The following is a 14,849-nucleotide window of genomic DNA, read 5'->3' on the forward strand; positions in this document are numbered from 1 at the left end:
AGCTAATATGTAGACCACATCAAATACAGCACATGCGGAATCATGTAATAAAATAAATGATACATACAAAAATGCATAAAGTGCTGGTGCAACAAACAGAAGTTAGTTACATAATAAAACTCAAATAATTCATTATTAAATCTCATATATCAAAACCCAATCAGTAGAACTTATAACAAAATCATGCATAGAAAAACTGATTAACCACAGACATTGCTGGTCTTCCCATATCTGGTCTCCTCAGAAGGGAACAAAGCCCTTATTGAAATAAATGATGTAAGTATAAGGAGAAGGTCAGGTATGGAAAATGCACCTCATGGCCCTAATTGCAAAACAGTTATATATTTACCAAAAGTTGGAAATCACCCAGAGTCCCCCTATGATTGGGTTTTGATATATGAGATTTAATAATTAATTATTTGAGTTTTATTATGTAATTAACTTCTGTTTGTTGCACCAGCACTTTATGTATTTTTGTATGTATCATTTATTTTATTACATGCTTCCTCTTGTGCTATATTTGATGTGGTCTACATATTAGCTACCAATTTTTCATCCATTGTCATTCTATTTTCCAGTTTCTGTATGGTTTGCTGTCTCTTTTTTATATTTTGTGTCATATTATTTACTAAATAAAATATAAACTTTTTTTAAGGTGTCTTTGGAGGACCTTTCTCTTTGTGGTGTTTGTTCTTACTTAAAGGCTTCATCTGTTTCTCGGAGCGTCACTGTGCTCCTCCCTTCTCTATAGACTTAAAATGGCAGCCAAAATCTGATACCTTCAGAATATTTTGTCTTGAACAAATTGATTGTATCTGGTTTTTCAGGGTGAGTTATGATTTCAGTAGGTAGGGAGGAGGAGAAGTGCCTGATAAGTGAAGAAAGAAGCAAATTTTCTCTGATAAGATGCATTATAAAACATTGTTATGTTCGCTCATACTATCAATTTATGCAAAGCATGTGGAAAAGACAGTCACTGTTTTATTGCAGCTGCCACAATGATTGGCCAGCCCCATCACATCCTTATTTTGTAATGCTTGACATATAGAATCAATCCCGACATGTTCCCACTGTGTTAGGCTACTTTCAGACTTGCATTACCAGGCGCAGCGCTCGGCCGCGCCCCCTCCGGTCAGCTCCTCCTATGGTTGCATGACGCTGCATGCGATCAGTGTACCCTATATTTAGCGTTGGGTACGCTGGTCGTGCGATGGTATGTTTTTGCCGGCGCATGCGCCCTTTTTGCGCTGCGCCGACGTGCGCCAAACGCACCTTGTTGCATTTTTGTGGGCTCGGCGCAGCGCAAAAAGGGCGCATGCGCCGGCAAAAACATACCATCGCACGACCAGCGTACCCAACGCTAAACATAGGGTACGCTGATCGCATGCAGCGTCATGCGACCATAGGAGGAGCTAACCGGAGGGGGCGCGGCCGGGGGGAGCTTAGTGGCGGCTGAGCGCTTCGCCTGGTAATGGTAACGCTAGTCTGAAAGTAGCCTAAGTCGTTCTGGCGCATTGTTCGGCCAGATTGCATCATGGTGTCCGGCGATCTCACCGCCATCATCTTTTACTTAGTGTCAGGCTGTCACTTTGCAGGATTGGATTCTCAATGCATTTTTGCAGTTCTGACATTGTCTCTTTTTACATTTTTTTATTTTTTTATTTTGTAGAGATTCAAGAGTATGCCAGGGCGATAGGGATCGATCCAGACACTGAAGCTGAACTGATGTGGTTGGCTCGGGAAGGGATTGTCGTTCCTTTACCTCCTGATTGGAAGCCATGGTAAGGGGAAAATCATGCCACACCTCACATCGAGCCCTGGTGGGGGAATCGCTCAGAAAAAATACAAGCCTAAGGCTGACCATACACGATTGATGGCTGTCGGCTGAATGATGCTGCGACCGATTGTTCTGCAGACAGCCGACTCTCCCATACAGAGGAAAGCTTCTGTGCCACCGACTGACACGTCAGCCGGCTGCTTATCTCTGGGAGAACAATGCAACTGGCATTTTGATATCGAACATGTGCAATCGATCATTAGTCGTCCGGCTTTATTTTGTGCTAGGCAGGTAGTAACTGCCAGAAGTGTCTGCCAGTGACTTTCCTGCTTCTACCCACTGAAAAAAAACATGCACGTTTAGTCAATGTGAGCGTGCATGTTTTTGAAGAGGTCTGGGTAAGAGAGCTATTAGAGTGAAAGTCTGGGTACCGTCTGCGTCTGTATTTAGTTGCATTCACAAATCTTTGGGTTACGATTGGAAACAGTTAGCAAGCTCGTTGCCTGATGCAGCTCTAAAGGCCCTTTTACATTTAGCAATGCACCAGCGATCCGACGAGCGATCCGACCCGGTCAGGATCGCTGGTGCATCGCTAAATGATCGCTAGTGAGCTTTCACACAGAAAGACCTCACAGCGATTCTGCAGCGACGCAGCGCACGATACTTACCATTCACACACAGCGATCCTGACGTCCTCCCGCCCGCCTCCACGCGTCGCTCGTCGTCACAGCAGGAAGTCTCAGCAGGAAGCGCCCGACGAGAAATGGAGCCGGACATTCTCGCGCGATCAGCGATGGACAGCGGGGGAGCCGGTCGTTGGTAAGTATCACACATAGCGATATCGCTAGCAATATCGCTATAACGTCACAAAACCGGTGACGTTATAGCGATATTGCTAGCGATATCGCTTAGTGTAAAACCCCCTTAAAAGTTTGACCAAGATACTAAAATAAGAGAATCAAAAGTTTCCTGGCTAAGGCAGTGATAACTTGCCGATTGGTGGGTATCCCACCTCTGAAACCTGCATGATTCAACAGATCAGGGAAATTTCACCCTGACCGAGAACTATCCCTGTTACAAAATGTAGGGTGCCTCCTGATCTCTGCTTCATTTATTCTCTGCCGGAAAAAGCCGAACGCAGAGAATGAATAGAATGGCAGCGGTCTAGTGCCATTTTAAAAGTTCCAGTTTCTTCCAATCAGTGCAAGTCCCAGTGGTCGGACCCCCACCAATTATTAAGTTATCACTTATCCTGTGGATTGGTGATCATTTGTTTTTACCAGACAACTACCATAATGCCTGATGGAAAGACTACAGTCCTACGAGGCGACTTACCATCTCTCCGCCGCTCTTGTTTGTCTTTCAGCCAGGATGTCACCAAAGAAGTCTATTATTTCAACTTTGCCACCGGTCAATCCACGTGGGAACATCCAATAGATGAACATTACAGAGAACTGGTCATAGAGGAGCGAGCAAAGCTGCAAAGCCAAAGTGGTGTAAAGAAGCGAGAGAAGAAAAAGAAGAAGGAAAAAAAGAAAGACAGGAAGGCGAAGGAACTTCCTAAACCTGCGACGGTGAGTGAAGGATCCTACCGGGGACCTTTAAAGAGTAAACAAGTCATTGTAGGTAGTTTGGTGGGGTTATAAGTCAGTCGTCTTTGGAATTTACCTGAAGGATTGCTGAACTTCTTTTGTAGTGTGTATTCTCCACCATAGACACATGAGTTGTCCACCCTATTTCTTTTTATTAAATGAGCCCATCATGGCCTTTAGCTCAACAAAAGTACTCCTGTTCTGACCCCATGATGTTCGTCCACACCACTGCAGCCTCTGATATGTGTCTGCAGCGGTTGTGTGGTGTCACCTGCCAGAAGAGGAAGCGAGGAGACCATGGGAGAGCCTGGGCAGCCTTATGTTGGACCAGTGGGAGGTTCTCAAGGTGAGTATCATTTATTTTTTAAGTTAAAGACCACACTGGACTCATTTGCAAAACATTAAAAACGGACTGGAAACCCTCTTTAAAGGGAATCTGTGTAGAGAGGGCCTCTGTTGGGATTTGATTCTGCCCATGGTTCCGGTATCATGGGAGCTATGTGTTACCCTGAAACAGTGTTTTAAAAATGAGACTGGCATGGGGAGAACAGTACGGGCTTGAGAAGAAGTGTCTGATAAGCGTCTCACCTCCAGTTTTTCTCCACCAAGCTAGGAGGGATTGTTTGATCTTTTTCCTGTTTGCGCATAAGAATAAACCTGTCAATCATGCCGATCCAGCTCAGCTCAGGCTTCAATGAAAGTGATGACTGGTTTCCTTTAACCCCTTCACGATTGATGACGTGTATTTACATCATCGGCCATGTCCCTTCCTTTGATGCGGGTTCGAACTCTGAGCCTGTATCTTTCTTCACACTCGATGGCTGATCTAATCAACCATCAAATGCCTCTAACAGCACTTGATCCACCCTCAGCTGTTAATCAGTTAAATGCCGCCATCAGTCACAGCAGCATATAACACGCACAGACTGGGAGCGCATCGTTCAGCCCACCCATCAGCACACCAATCGTGATTGTGTGGCACCGATGATTTGTCACGACGACCGCTATGTATAGCACAGGAAATCAGAAGATCACAGCTTCATGTCTCCTAAATAAAATAAAAGAAAATTTTTATAAAAAAAAACAAAAACACAAAGGTTCAACTTGCCCCCCTTTTCCAGGACATCCCTCCTGACAGCACCATGGAGGATGTCCTTCTCCTCCTCCTTGTAGGGACAGGAATGCACACAGAGAGGTTAAAAGGTCCCACCCCTTTTCCCTCAGTGTTTTTCCTGTCCCTGCATGGAGGGACACATGAGAGCAGCGCTGCGCAGCTTACTGGAGGGCTCAGGGGGATCGTGCGGCTGGTCCAATACCCTTCCCCCTGTCAAGTGGCTCAGGGCCGAAACTCCCCGGTGGGGAAGTCCCTCTGCCCCAAAGATCAGGGAGCGGACGGGCTCCTGGGTAGAGCCGCTCCTCCCAGAGGGAGGCTCTCTGCTAGGCGCCATACTGCGGGCCTTCACTTCTGGAAGTTGAGGCGGCGATGGTCGCACTTTCGGTGACGACACGGGCGTCCAGGACGAGCGTGCGTTCCACATCGTGGAACGCGGTAGGGACACCGTGATAGGAGGAGAAGGAGTCATTGTTCCGGTGACATCAGATACACCGGAATAAGGAAGCAGCGTGCATTCCAGGTCGTGAAACGCAAGAGTAGCGGTACGAGACAGGCAGCAGTCAGGCTTCCTGGTGCTCGTGGAGAAAAGAGAATGCAGCGCGATGGAGGCGGACAAGGTTGAGAATGCAGGGGTAAGTGCACCTGGCGCAGAGCTAACATCCCCTAGCACTCATTCCCCAGCACTCACTTAGCCCTCAACACCCGTCTAGCATCAGGGCACCTAGCACTGACTATTCCCATTCTTGTGCCATTTAGGGTAAGGGAACCCCAGCAGCACCCCTGCCCACGGCTAAGCGATCCGGCAAGGCCTCAAGGTCCAACCGATGCCCCATATGTCATTTGAAGTTGGCTGACACTTACGGCAAAGCTCTTTGCGGTCCCTGCACGTCCAGAGTTGTAAGGGAAGAGCTGCTGTCCCTCCTGTCTGAAATGAGGACTCTGATCCAGGAGGAAGTGCAGGCCACCCTGGGCCAGTCTCCCACACCAGCAACCCCCTAGTCCAGGTCCGAGCCATAAAAGACCTAGGTGGGAAACAGAACAGAGAGAGCTGGAACTGACGAGGAATCAGACCTACAGGGCTCAGACCAAGAGGAGGGCGAACTACCGCTAGAAAGCCAGGAACGAGGCAGGAAGTACCTATTCCCAGTAGAAGATACAGAGGAGCTGGTGCGGGCCGTGAGGAATACTATTCAAATAGAGTAGGTCACTAGGCCACAGTCCAGACAGGACCTAATGTTCGGGGGGCCTTACATCTCAGAAGCAGATGGTGTTCCCAATAAGTGACCACATTCGAGCCATGGTATTGGAAGGATGCGGAACGTCGGCTGGTGCTGTCCCATGACTTTAAGGGTTGCCTACCTTTCGATCCAGACGACATTAAAACGTGGGAAGAAATACCGAAGATTGATGTACCAGTGGCTAAGCTCGCTAAAAAGACTTCCATCTCATTCGAGGACTCGTCAAGCCTAAGGGACCCAATGGACCGAAAGGCAGACATTCTCCTGAGATGGGTTTGGGAGTCATCTGCGGCCCTGATCAGAACAAATATAGCGGCCACCTCCGTGGCTAGGTCCATGTTCCTAAGGATGGGACAATTGGAGGAACAACTTTCCAATAAGACCCCTAGAGCGGAGATTATAGCTTCTCTTCTCCTTATGAAGTCCGCCACTGCCTTCTTGGCCGATACTTCGGCTGAGTCAGTAAGGTTTGCTGCCAGAAACAGTTCCCTGTCCAATGTGATCCGTAGGGCCATCTGGCTGAAAACTTGGTGGGGGGATAATGCCTCCAAGAACAAGCTATGCTCCATCCCCTTCTCAGGGTCTAGAGTATTCGGGCAAGCTTTAGATGACATTCTAGAGCTCGCATCCGATAGGAAAAAGGGGTTCCCCGAGGACAGACCCAAAAGGATACAGCCCTTTCAGAGAGCGGTGCCCACCTGCAGGCTGTCTGACTACAGAGGTCAGGGAAGGTCCAGTAGAGGACCTTATAGAAGTTCCTATAGTCAGAGCGGGAGGGGTAGGAGCTCCCTTTTTGGGTCAGGCCCTAGATCTAAAAGGCAATGACGCCATCTGTATCGGGGGTAGGCTCAGATACTTTGCTGGAAACTGGAGCTAAATCACCAAAAACAAGTGGGTCCTAAAGAACATTGCAGAGGGCTACAGAATAGAGCTTACTTCTTCTCCTCCCCAGAGATACATAACCCCTACTACAGTGACAGCAGACTCCGCCATGCTTGCGGACCGCCAGGAGCTGGCTAGCTCAGAGGTCATAGTTCCAGTTCCCCAGGAAGAAGTAGGCAGAGGTCACTACTCCTCCCTGTTCTCAATCATGAAACCTTTGGGGGAAGCACGCACAATCATAAACTTGAAACCTCTACACACTTGGGTCAGGTACAAGAGGTTAAGGATGGAGTCAATAAGGTCGACAGTCCATCTCATAGACAGGGATTTGGTGATGTGCCCTCTTGACCTGAAGAGTGCCTATTACCAGGTCCCGGTCCACCCGGCTTCACAGGAATGAATGCCAAACCATACCTTTCAGTTCCAGTGCCTCCCGTTAGGCCTGGCCTCAGCTCTCAGGATATTTACAAAGCTGGTATCGGATTTACAAAGCTGGTATCGGAGGTGGTGGCCTACCTAAAAAGCCACGGAGTCACAATCATACTTTACCTGGACGACTTCCTCCTGGTGGCAGGATCAGCAGAAACTTTGGCCCAGCTCAGAGATCGGACCATTTCAGTTATGGAATTCCTCGGCTTGTCGAAAAACCGTCAGAAGTCAGATCTAACACCAGAATCCCGAAAGGTATTCTTAGGGTTACTTCTGGATTCCAGACGCAGAACATCATTTTTACCGAAGAGAAGCAGGACACGGTACAGAGCAGAGTCGGCGAGTTACTAAGTCATCATACCACCATAAGATCAGACATGAAGGTGCTAGGTCTGATGACGGCGTGCATCCCCTGCGTCAGGTGGGCGCAGGCCCCCTCAAGGCCTTTGCATAGGGAGATCCTGTCATCATGAAATCGTCGTCAGGCCTCTCTAGACAAGACATTATGTCTGCAGCGGTAAGAAGATCACTACTCTGGTGGACTCAGCACAGGAACCTAAGAAAAGACGTCCTGTAGATCTCTTGTGTGGTGATCACCACAGATGCTAGCACGTGGGGATGGGGAGCCTACCTAGAAGGAAGAATCCTCCAGGGCAAATGGCCCGAAGATATCAGCCGCAGGTCCTCCAACTACAGAGAGCTGTGTGCAGTATGGGAGGCCCTAAGAAGAAACCGGTCACGACTGATGAACCAGCACGTAAGAATACTATCGAACAATGTAACAGCAGTTTCATTTCTGAGGCACCAGGGAGGCCCCAGACACAGAGCGCTACAGGACCTGGCAGAAAGGATATTTTCCTGGGCAGAGAATACAGTTCTCTTGGTAACTGCGGTACATCTAGAAGGCTCGCAGAATGTCGTATCAGATTACCTAAGCAGGCAAAGTATTTGCCCAACCGAGTGGAAGTTGAACCAGGAGATATTTCAGTACCTGTGTCACCGCTGGAAGATCCCCCCCGGATAGACATGTTCGCTACGAGAAAAAATTTGAAGGTACCTAGGTTCTATTCACTAAATCCATTGGACATGCTGGAGGCGGTCGATGCTCTGAGTCAGAGATGGGACGAACCACTCCCCTACGCCTTCCCACCATTGGCAATCATTCCATCGGTGCTCAGGAAGATTCAAGAGGATCGGGCAAAGGTTGTGCAGATCGCTCCATTCTGGCCGAAGAGGAGTTGGTTCCCACGACTGGGAACCATGACCGTAGAGAATCCAATCGAGCTTCCTTTAAGAAGAGACATTATCCACCAGGGTCCAGTCTTCCACCAGAATCCGGGAAGATTACACCTGTCAGCATGGATCCTGAGCGGGATCATCCTGAAGGCCCGGGGCTTGTCGGACCATGTCATATCTACTATCCAGGCCAGCAGAAAGACGATGACCTCGGCAATCTATTACAAGATCTGGAAGAGGTTCTGTCTGGAAGGTGGCAGGTCCGACTTCATAGCAGGTGTCCCCATATCCCAGGGGTCCTAGACTTTCAGGCAAGGTTTAATAAAGGCCTTAGGCCCAGCACCCTAAAGGTCCAAATGTCGGCACGGACTACCTACTTGGACTACCCACTGGCCTCTTACCTGTGGGTAGTTAGGTTCGTAAAGGCTATCCAGAGACTGCGCCCTGCAATCAGACAGTTAACAACCCCCTGGGATCTAAGCTTGGTCCTCAGGGTTCTTTGTAAGGAACCCTATGTTCCAGGAGGAGACATGCCCATTTCAGCTCGCACATGGAAGACTGCATTCCTGGTGGCCATTACCACGGCTAAGAGAGCAGTTGAGATTCAGGCTCTGTCCACTAGAGACCTGTAGATCAGAAGAGGTATAGATATGGGAGGATCGCATAGTTTAATGACTGGATCCATCTTTTATGCCCAAGGTAGCCTCCGGCCAAAACCTAAACCAGGAAATAGTATTACCCTCCTTCTGCGAGAACCCCTCAAATGAAAAGAGCAGGCCTTGCACTCTGCACGTTAGACGGGCGGTCATTGATTATCTGCAGGCCACTCGTAGCTGGAGAAGGGACCCTAACTTGTTCATCCTGTTCGGGGGTAAAATCAAGGGGAAAAGCTTCAAAAGTGTCTATCGCAAGGTGGATTACCACCATAATTTCTAACACCTGTAGATCAGAAGGGGTAGATTCCCCAGATAGGGTAAAAGCCCATTCTACCAGAGCCATTTCAGCCTCTTGGGCCGAGAGAACAAACAGGAGCATCTCTAGAGCAGATATGCAGGGCGGTGACCTGGGCCAGGGTCGACACATTTTGCAGGCATTACAAACTAGCCGTGTTATCTGGCCAGCACACTGCTTTCGGGAGAAAGGTTCTCCAGTCAGTAATCCCACCCTAAGGAGGTACTTTGGTATTCTCCATGGTGCTGTCAGGAGGACCATCCTGGAAAATAGGTATTAGACCTACCAGTAATTAGGTTTCCATGAGTCCATCCTGACAGCACGGTTAGTTCCCCCCCTGTTTGTTATATCATATGCTGTAATAAGACTTGGTCACTAAAAGTTGTCACTTGCACGTCAGCGATAGTCAGTGAGGCTGCGCGCAGTCCCTGGCTGACTGGATGTGAACTAATGAGCATGGGAAAAAGTTCAGAAACTTTCCCACGCTTATTAGTTCATCTTCCTTCACATACGTATCACTGTTCAGGGAACATTTCTGCGTATTACGACTGTAAAATACGGATCGTATTTTTAGACGTTAAGTGTGACTCCAGCCTTACTGCTAATAACAGCAAGAACAGGCGGCGGCTGATGGGAGTACTCATCAGCCTGCACTCTAAATAAATAATAATGAAAAAACAGCATCCCCACGCTGTTTTTTTTTAAAATTATGTAAATAAATAATTTTAAAAAATAAACTCCGTGGTACCCCCCATTTTTGACAACTAGCTAAGCAAAAGCAGACAACTGGGGGCTGGTATTCTCAGGCTGGTAAGGGGCCATGGATATTGCCCCCCCAGCCTAAAAATAGCAGCTCGCAGCTGCCCAGACAATTCACATCTCTTAGATGCGCCAATTCTGGCGCTTTGCCCGGCTCTTCCCACTTACCCTGTAGCGATGGCAAGTGGAGTTCATATTTGTGGGGTTGATGTCACCTTTGTACTGTCCGGTGACATCAAGCCCACGGCTTAGTAATGGAGAGGCATCTATTAGACACCTATCCATTACTAATCCTTTAGTTATATGGTGAATAAAGACATCCAGAATAAAAGTCTTTATTTGAAATAAAACAAAACACACTTTTCTTTTTTATTTAAAAATAACAAACACAGTTAACGCTCATTCCATTGATGCCCTCATTTCCTGTAATAAAACAAAAATAAAAAAACAACAGTGTCGCGCACCTGTCCGTCATTCTGTCCCACGCCGTAATTTTAGTCTGGGGATAAACCATTTTCAACATGTACGATGCCAAGATGCAACCGTCCAGGCTGAGAAACACTAAGGAATGAGCTGCTGTGAGCGCAATATCAGTGAGCAGCGATGACGTCATCAAGCTTACTGCCGGTCACTGATCCTGAGTCCCCAGTCAGACCCCCTGAACTGCGGGGACCTCGGTGAGATCACCGCAAGCATAGTGAGGAAAAAGTCTCACAGTGCAGAGGAGAGTTCATCGCAGTTCACCGGGATAACACTCTGAGCTCAGCGCTGCACCGTGAGAATTTTTCTCGCTGTGCTACCGTGACATCACAATAAAACACACCCCAATATTAAAGGCAGTGTTTGTAAAACAAAGCAGCGATGAATTCTGCAATAGAAAGACGATGCAATTGTAACAACGCCTTGGGCCGACCGCTCCATGGACACCAATCTTGAAGTTTATGTACCATAAGGAAGCATTAGGATCACCTTTTTTCCAATCAGAAAGCAGTGAAAGTAATCCCATTGATATTTGAAATCTAAAAGAAAAAAAAAAACAACTACGACCGTGATCAAGTACGAGTCCATTATCCTATCTTTCAGTTATGGACGAATTTGTAAATGTACCAACGTTTTAAGAAGACCCATGCCTCTTCAACACTAGGATCTCAAACATGGAGCTGGATACATATATACACCCTGTTAACTGTAATGGTATTTCTCTTTCGTCTCATTGGGGGACACAGAAACCGTGGGTGTGTGCTGCTGTCACTAGGAGGTTGACACTATGCATGAAAAAATGTTAACTCCGCCTCTGCAGTATGCACCCCTCCGACCGGCTGTAGGACAATCAGTTTTGCTTAGTGTCAGCAGGAGGTGGACAGGGGTCTCTCGCAGACCCATGCCTACCTCAATGTGCGTCATTCCTTTTCAGGTAAACATGGAGGGATACAGAGTAGATTTGCTACATCTGTATTCCCACACCGGGATCATGAGTACGGCGTGTACTGCAACCCCGTATCCTCATGAATCCCATGGGCAGGACCCTATCCCCTAACACAGGACTCGTGTTCAGGTGGCAGCTCCTGGTCCTGACCTTTGTCTCCCATCACTCGCCCACCAGAGCCTGATGATCGAGAGAGACGCCCTGCAGAAAAGGTTTGGTACAGCAATCTTTTCATGCAGATAACCGATCCCTGTTACGGGGTGAACTGGAGGTAAGAGGCTGCAGCGTTGTATGATCTGCTCACCAGCCGCTCTGGCTGAATGTGACCGCTGTAATCAGCTCGGGCTTACAGCCCAGGGCTCTGTACTTATGTTAAGAGCCAACACTTACTTTCAAGCACGCGGTGCAGCGCGGCTCCAGCCTCCTCGCGTGGCAGCGTTATGGCCCTGGGCTCCAGCAGGAGCCCAGCATGGCCGACGCCAGATTCCGGCTCCTGGCAGGCTCCACCCCCCGCTTCCTCTTCCTGTACCAGCGCCATCTTGGTGCTACAGGAGGCCGGAGCAGGGCCCCACCCACCACTTCCGGGCTGGGATTTCATAAGGCTTCTAGGCAGCGGCAGGGCTGTTCACCTCGCTCTCTCTATCAGCTTTCGGGCGGCAGCTGCGGTGGGGACACAGGTCGTGGGTATGTGAGTACTGCTCTGCAGGTTGCTCCCTCACTCCGCTTTCTACCCCCGATGATCGGCACCAGGTAAAACCTGTCAGTATGCCCAAGGGAGAGCAGTCCCGCTCCTCCTCCACATCCGCTTCAGTGACCTTGGTCAAATATTTTGTATGTACCAAATGCAATGTCAGGTTTCCTTCAGGTCAGTCATCGCCACTCTGCTCAGATTGCAGCAGACCTACGGTGTCACCTACACTAGAGAGCAGGTGCAGCCCCCACGTTTTGCCTGTCAGAGCTCCCACATTACCCCTGGAGCAGGAGGAAGCCACCTTGCCTGCCGCCCAGAGGCCATCCATTGCCACGGGAGACAGCGAGTGTCCAGGATGGGCCTCTTCCTTATCTAAGTCCGTGGCTGACCTTACCATGGTATCACAGACCTTGGTAACGGTGCTTAACAGATTGCCACTTCAGACTCCAGTAGACTCAGGAGCACCAAAGGAGCCTCCTTTTGGGCCTTCTAGGGGCCGTAAAAGGTTTATACAAGACCACCAACCCAGGTCCCCTTCTCACTCCATCTCTCCGCCAGAATTCCTCTGGCCGTCTGCCTCCTCCCGGTCCTCATCCCCGGAATCAGGCGAGGCATTATCAGAGACACACTCAGAGGAGGGTTCTGAGTACGGGCCAGAACAGTCCCAGGTCAAGGATATGGTTCAGGGCCTCATTGCCGCAATCAATGAGACCTTTAACATTGGGGACACCACATCAAAACCTAATGATCAGGTTTTCTCATTTAAGCGTCATAAGTCCCCTTCTAGGGTCTTCGCCTCCCACAAGGATTTTGAGGAAGTGTTGGCCATGGAAAGGGAGAACCCAACCAGGCGGTTTCAGAGAGGAAGTCGTTTTGGGATTCTTTATCCCTTTTCTCCAGATCTCACCGCCAACTGGACCGCCTCCCCTTCGGTGGACCCCCCAGTGTCCAGACTCGCTACCAATACAGTCCTCCCACTCGCCAGTGGGGCAGCCCTAAAAGATCCCAATGATAGGAGGATAGAATCCCTGACAAAATCTGCTTTTGAGGCAGCAGCCTCTACATTGTGTCCAGCCTTCGCCTCAGTCTGGGTAGCTAAGTCTGTTACAGAATGGGCCAAACAGCTTAGACAGGGAATATTGGCCGGGGCCCCACCAGCAGATCTAGTGGAGTTCACAGATCAAATTTCTCATGCCGGGAGGTATGTGATATCCGCAGCCCTGGATGGCGCGTCTTGCGCAGCTCAAGCATCCAGTAACTTGGTAGCCGTCCGGCGGACGGTCTGGCTAAAGGCTTGGCTGGCTGGCTGATTTTTCCTCAAAGAAATCACTGACCAACTTGACGTTTCAGGACACCCGGCTCTTTGGGCCAATGTTAGATCAAATCATTAAGGATGCAACGGGGGATACAAGCTCCCTTCTCTCTCAGGCCAAGCCTAGTCGATATGTTTTCAAACGTAGGGCTCAGCCCTTTCGCCGTACCCCAGCGACAGGCACTTATGCTCAGGGCCCGCAGAGGTCGCAAGCACTGAGAGATAGGAGGAAGGTATCATTTTGGGCCACCCTGTCATGGCATTCCCGCAGTTCCAACAGCAGAGCTACCAGGTCAGTGTCGGGCAGAGCCATTTCAGCCTGACGCCAGCAGGGAGTCCAACTCGCTTCCCAGTATATCTCCCAGACTAGGAGGCCGCCTTCTCCTCTTCAGAGATGTCTGGCAGAATTCAGTAGCTCAGGCCCAGGAAAATCTAGCGGTAGTTTTAAACATGCTGTCCCAGTTTGGTTTGATCATGAACAGGGAGAAATCCCACCTAACGCCAACACAACGCCTAGAATTCTTAGGGATGGTAATCGACACCCACCGCTCGAGGGTCTTTCTCCAGCAGGGAATTCGCTCTCTGTTGAAATTCCGGCTTCTATCCTTTCACGCCGCCATGAGAGTCCTGGGAAGGATGGTGGCAGCTTCAGAGGCAATACCCTTTGCCCTGTTCCGTTCCAGTATATTGCAGAGGAACATCCTCCTTCAGTGGGACAGGTCCATCTCTTCGCTGGGTCGCCCCTTCCTCCCTTCCATTCAGACCAGGGAGTCCCTCAAGTGGTGGCTGACCCCCCCCCCCCCCATGTTCACCTGGGTCGACCTTTTCCCCCTGTCCACTGGCAGGTAGTAACTACAGATGCCAGTCTCCTGTGCTGGGGTGCGGTATTCCGCCACCTGACGGTCCAGGGATGATGGTCGAGGCAAGAATCCAATCAACATTCTAGATCTGAGGGCAGTCTTTCTAGCACTTCTACATTGGGAAAGATACCTCAACAACCAGCCAGTCCGGATTCAAGCTACGTCAATCACCAAGGGGGAACCAGAAGTCCCCTGGCACTGGCCGAAGTATTCAGAATCTTCAACTGGGCAGAAACCGCAATTCCTGCAATTTCGGCAGTTTACATTCCCAGCACAGACAACAGGGCTGACGACTTCCTCAGTCGGTAGGGGCTCGCGGCAGGAGAATGGTCCTTACACCAGGATGTGTTCCGTCAGATATGCCAGCTATGGGGAACTCCAGATGTGGATCTCTTGGCATCGCGGCAGAACAGGAGGGTCCAACAGTTTGTCTCAAGATACCGCGATCCTCTAGCAATAGGGGTCGACACGCTGGTCATTCCCTGGACACAGTTCAGACACCCTTACCTGTTCCCTCCCCTTCCTCTTCTGCCCAGACTGCTAAAGAAGATCAAGGCGGAAGGGGTGCCGGTCATATTGATC

General features: G+C 49.4%; 1 protein-coding gene across 4 annotated transcripts in view; it reads left to right on the forward strand.

Moving 5' to 3' along the window:
* Positions 1-14,849, forward strand: part of CEP164 (centrosomal protein 164) — a 153,111-nt gene that overhangs the window by 12,628 nt on the left and 125,634 nt on the right. For all 4 annotated transcript variants that reach the window (XM_073585239.1, XM_073585236.1, XM_073585238.1 and 1 more), the window contains exons 3-4: positions 1,670-1,781; positions 3,144-3,351. In XM_073585239.1, the coding sequence (XP_073441340.1) occupies positions 1,670-1,781; positions 3,144-3,351 (320 nt within the window). The remainder of the gene's footprint in view (positions 1-1,669; positions 1,782-3,143; positions 3,352-14,849) is intronic.

Source organism: Dendrobates tinctorius, unplaced genomic scaffold, assembly GCF_039654945.1.
Source record: "Dendrobates tinctorius isolate UK_male_01 unplaced genomic scaffold, ASM3965494v1 ptg000086l, whole genome shotgun sequence".
Lineage (NCBI taxonomy): Eukaryota > Metazoa > Chordata > Amphibia > Anura > Dendrobatidae > Dendrobates > Dendrobates tinctorius.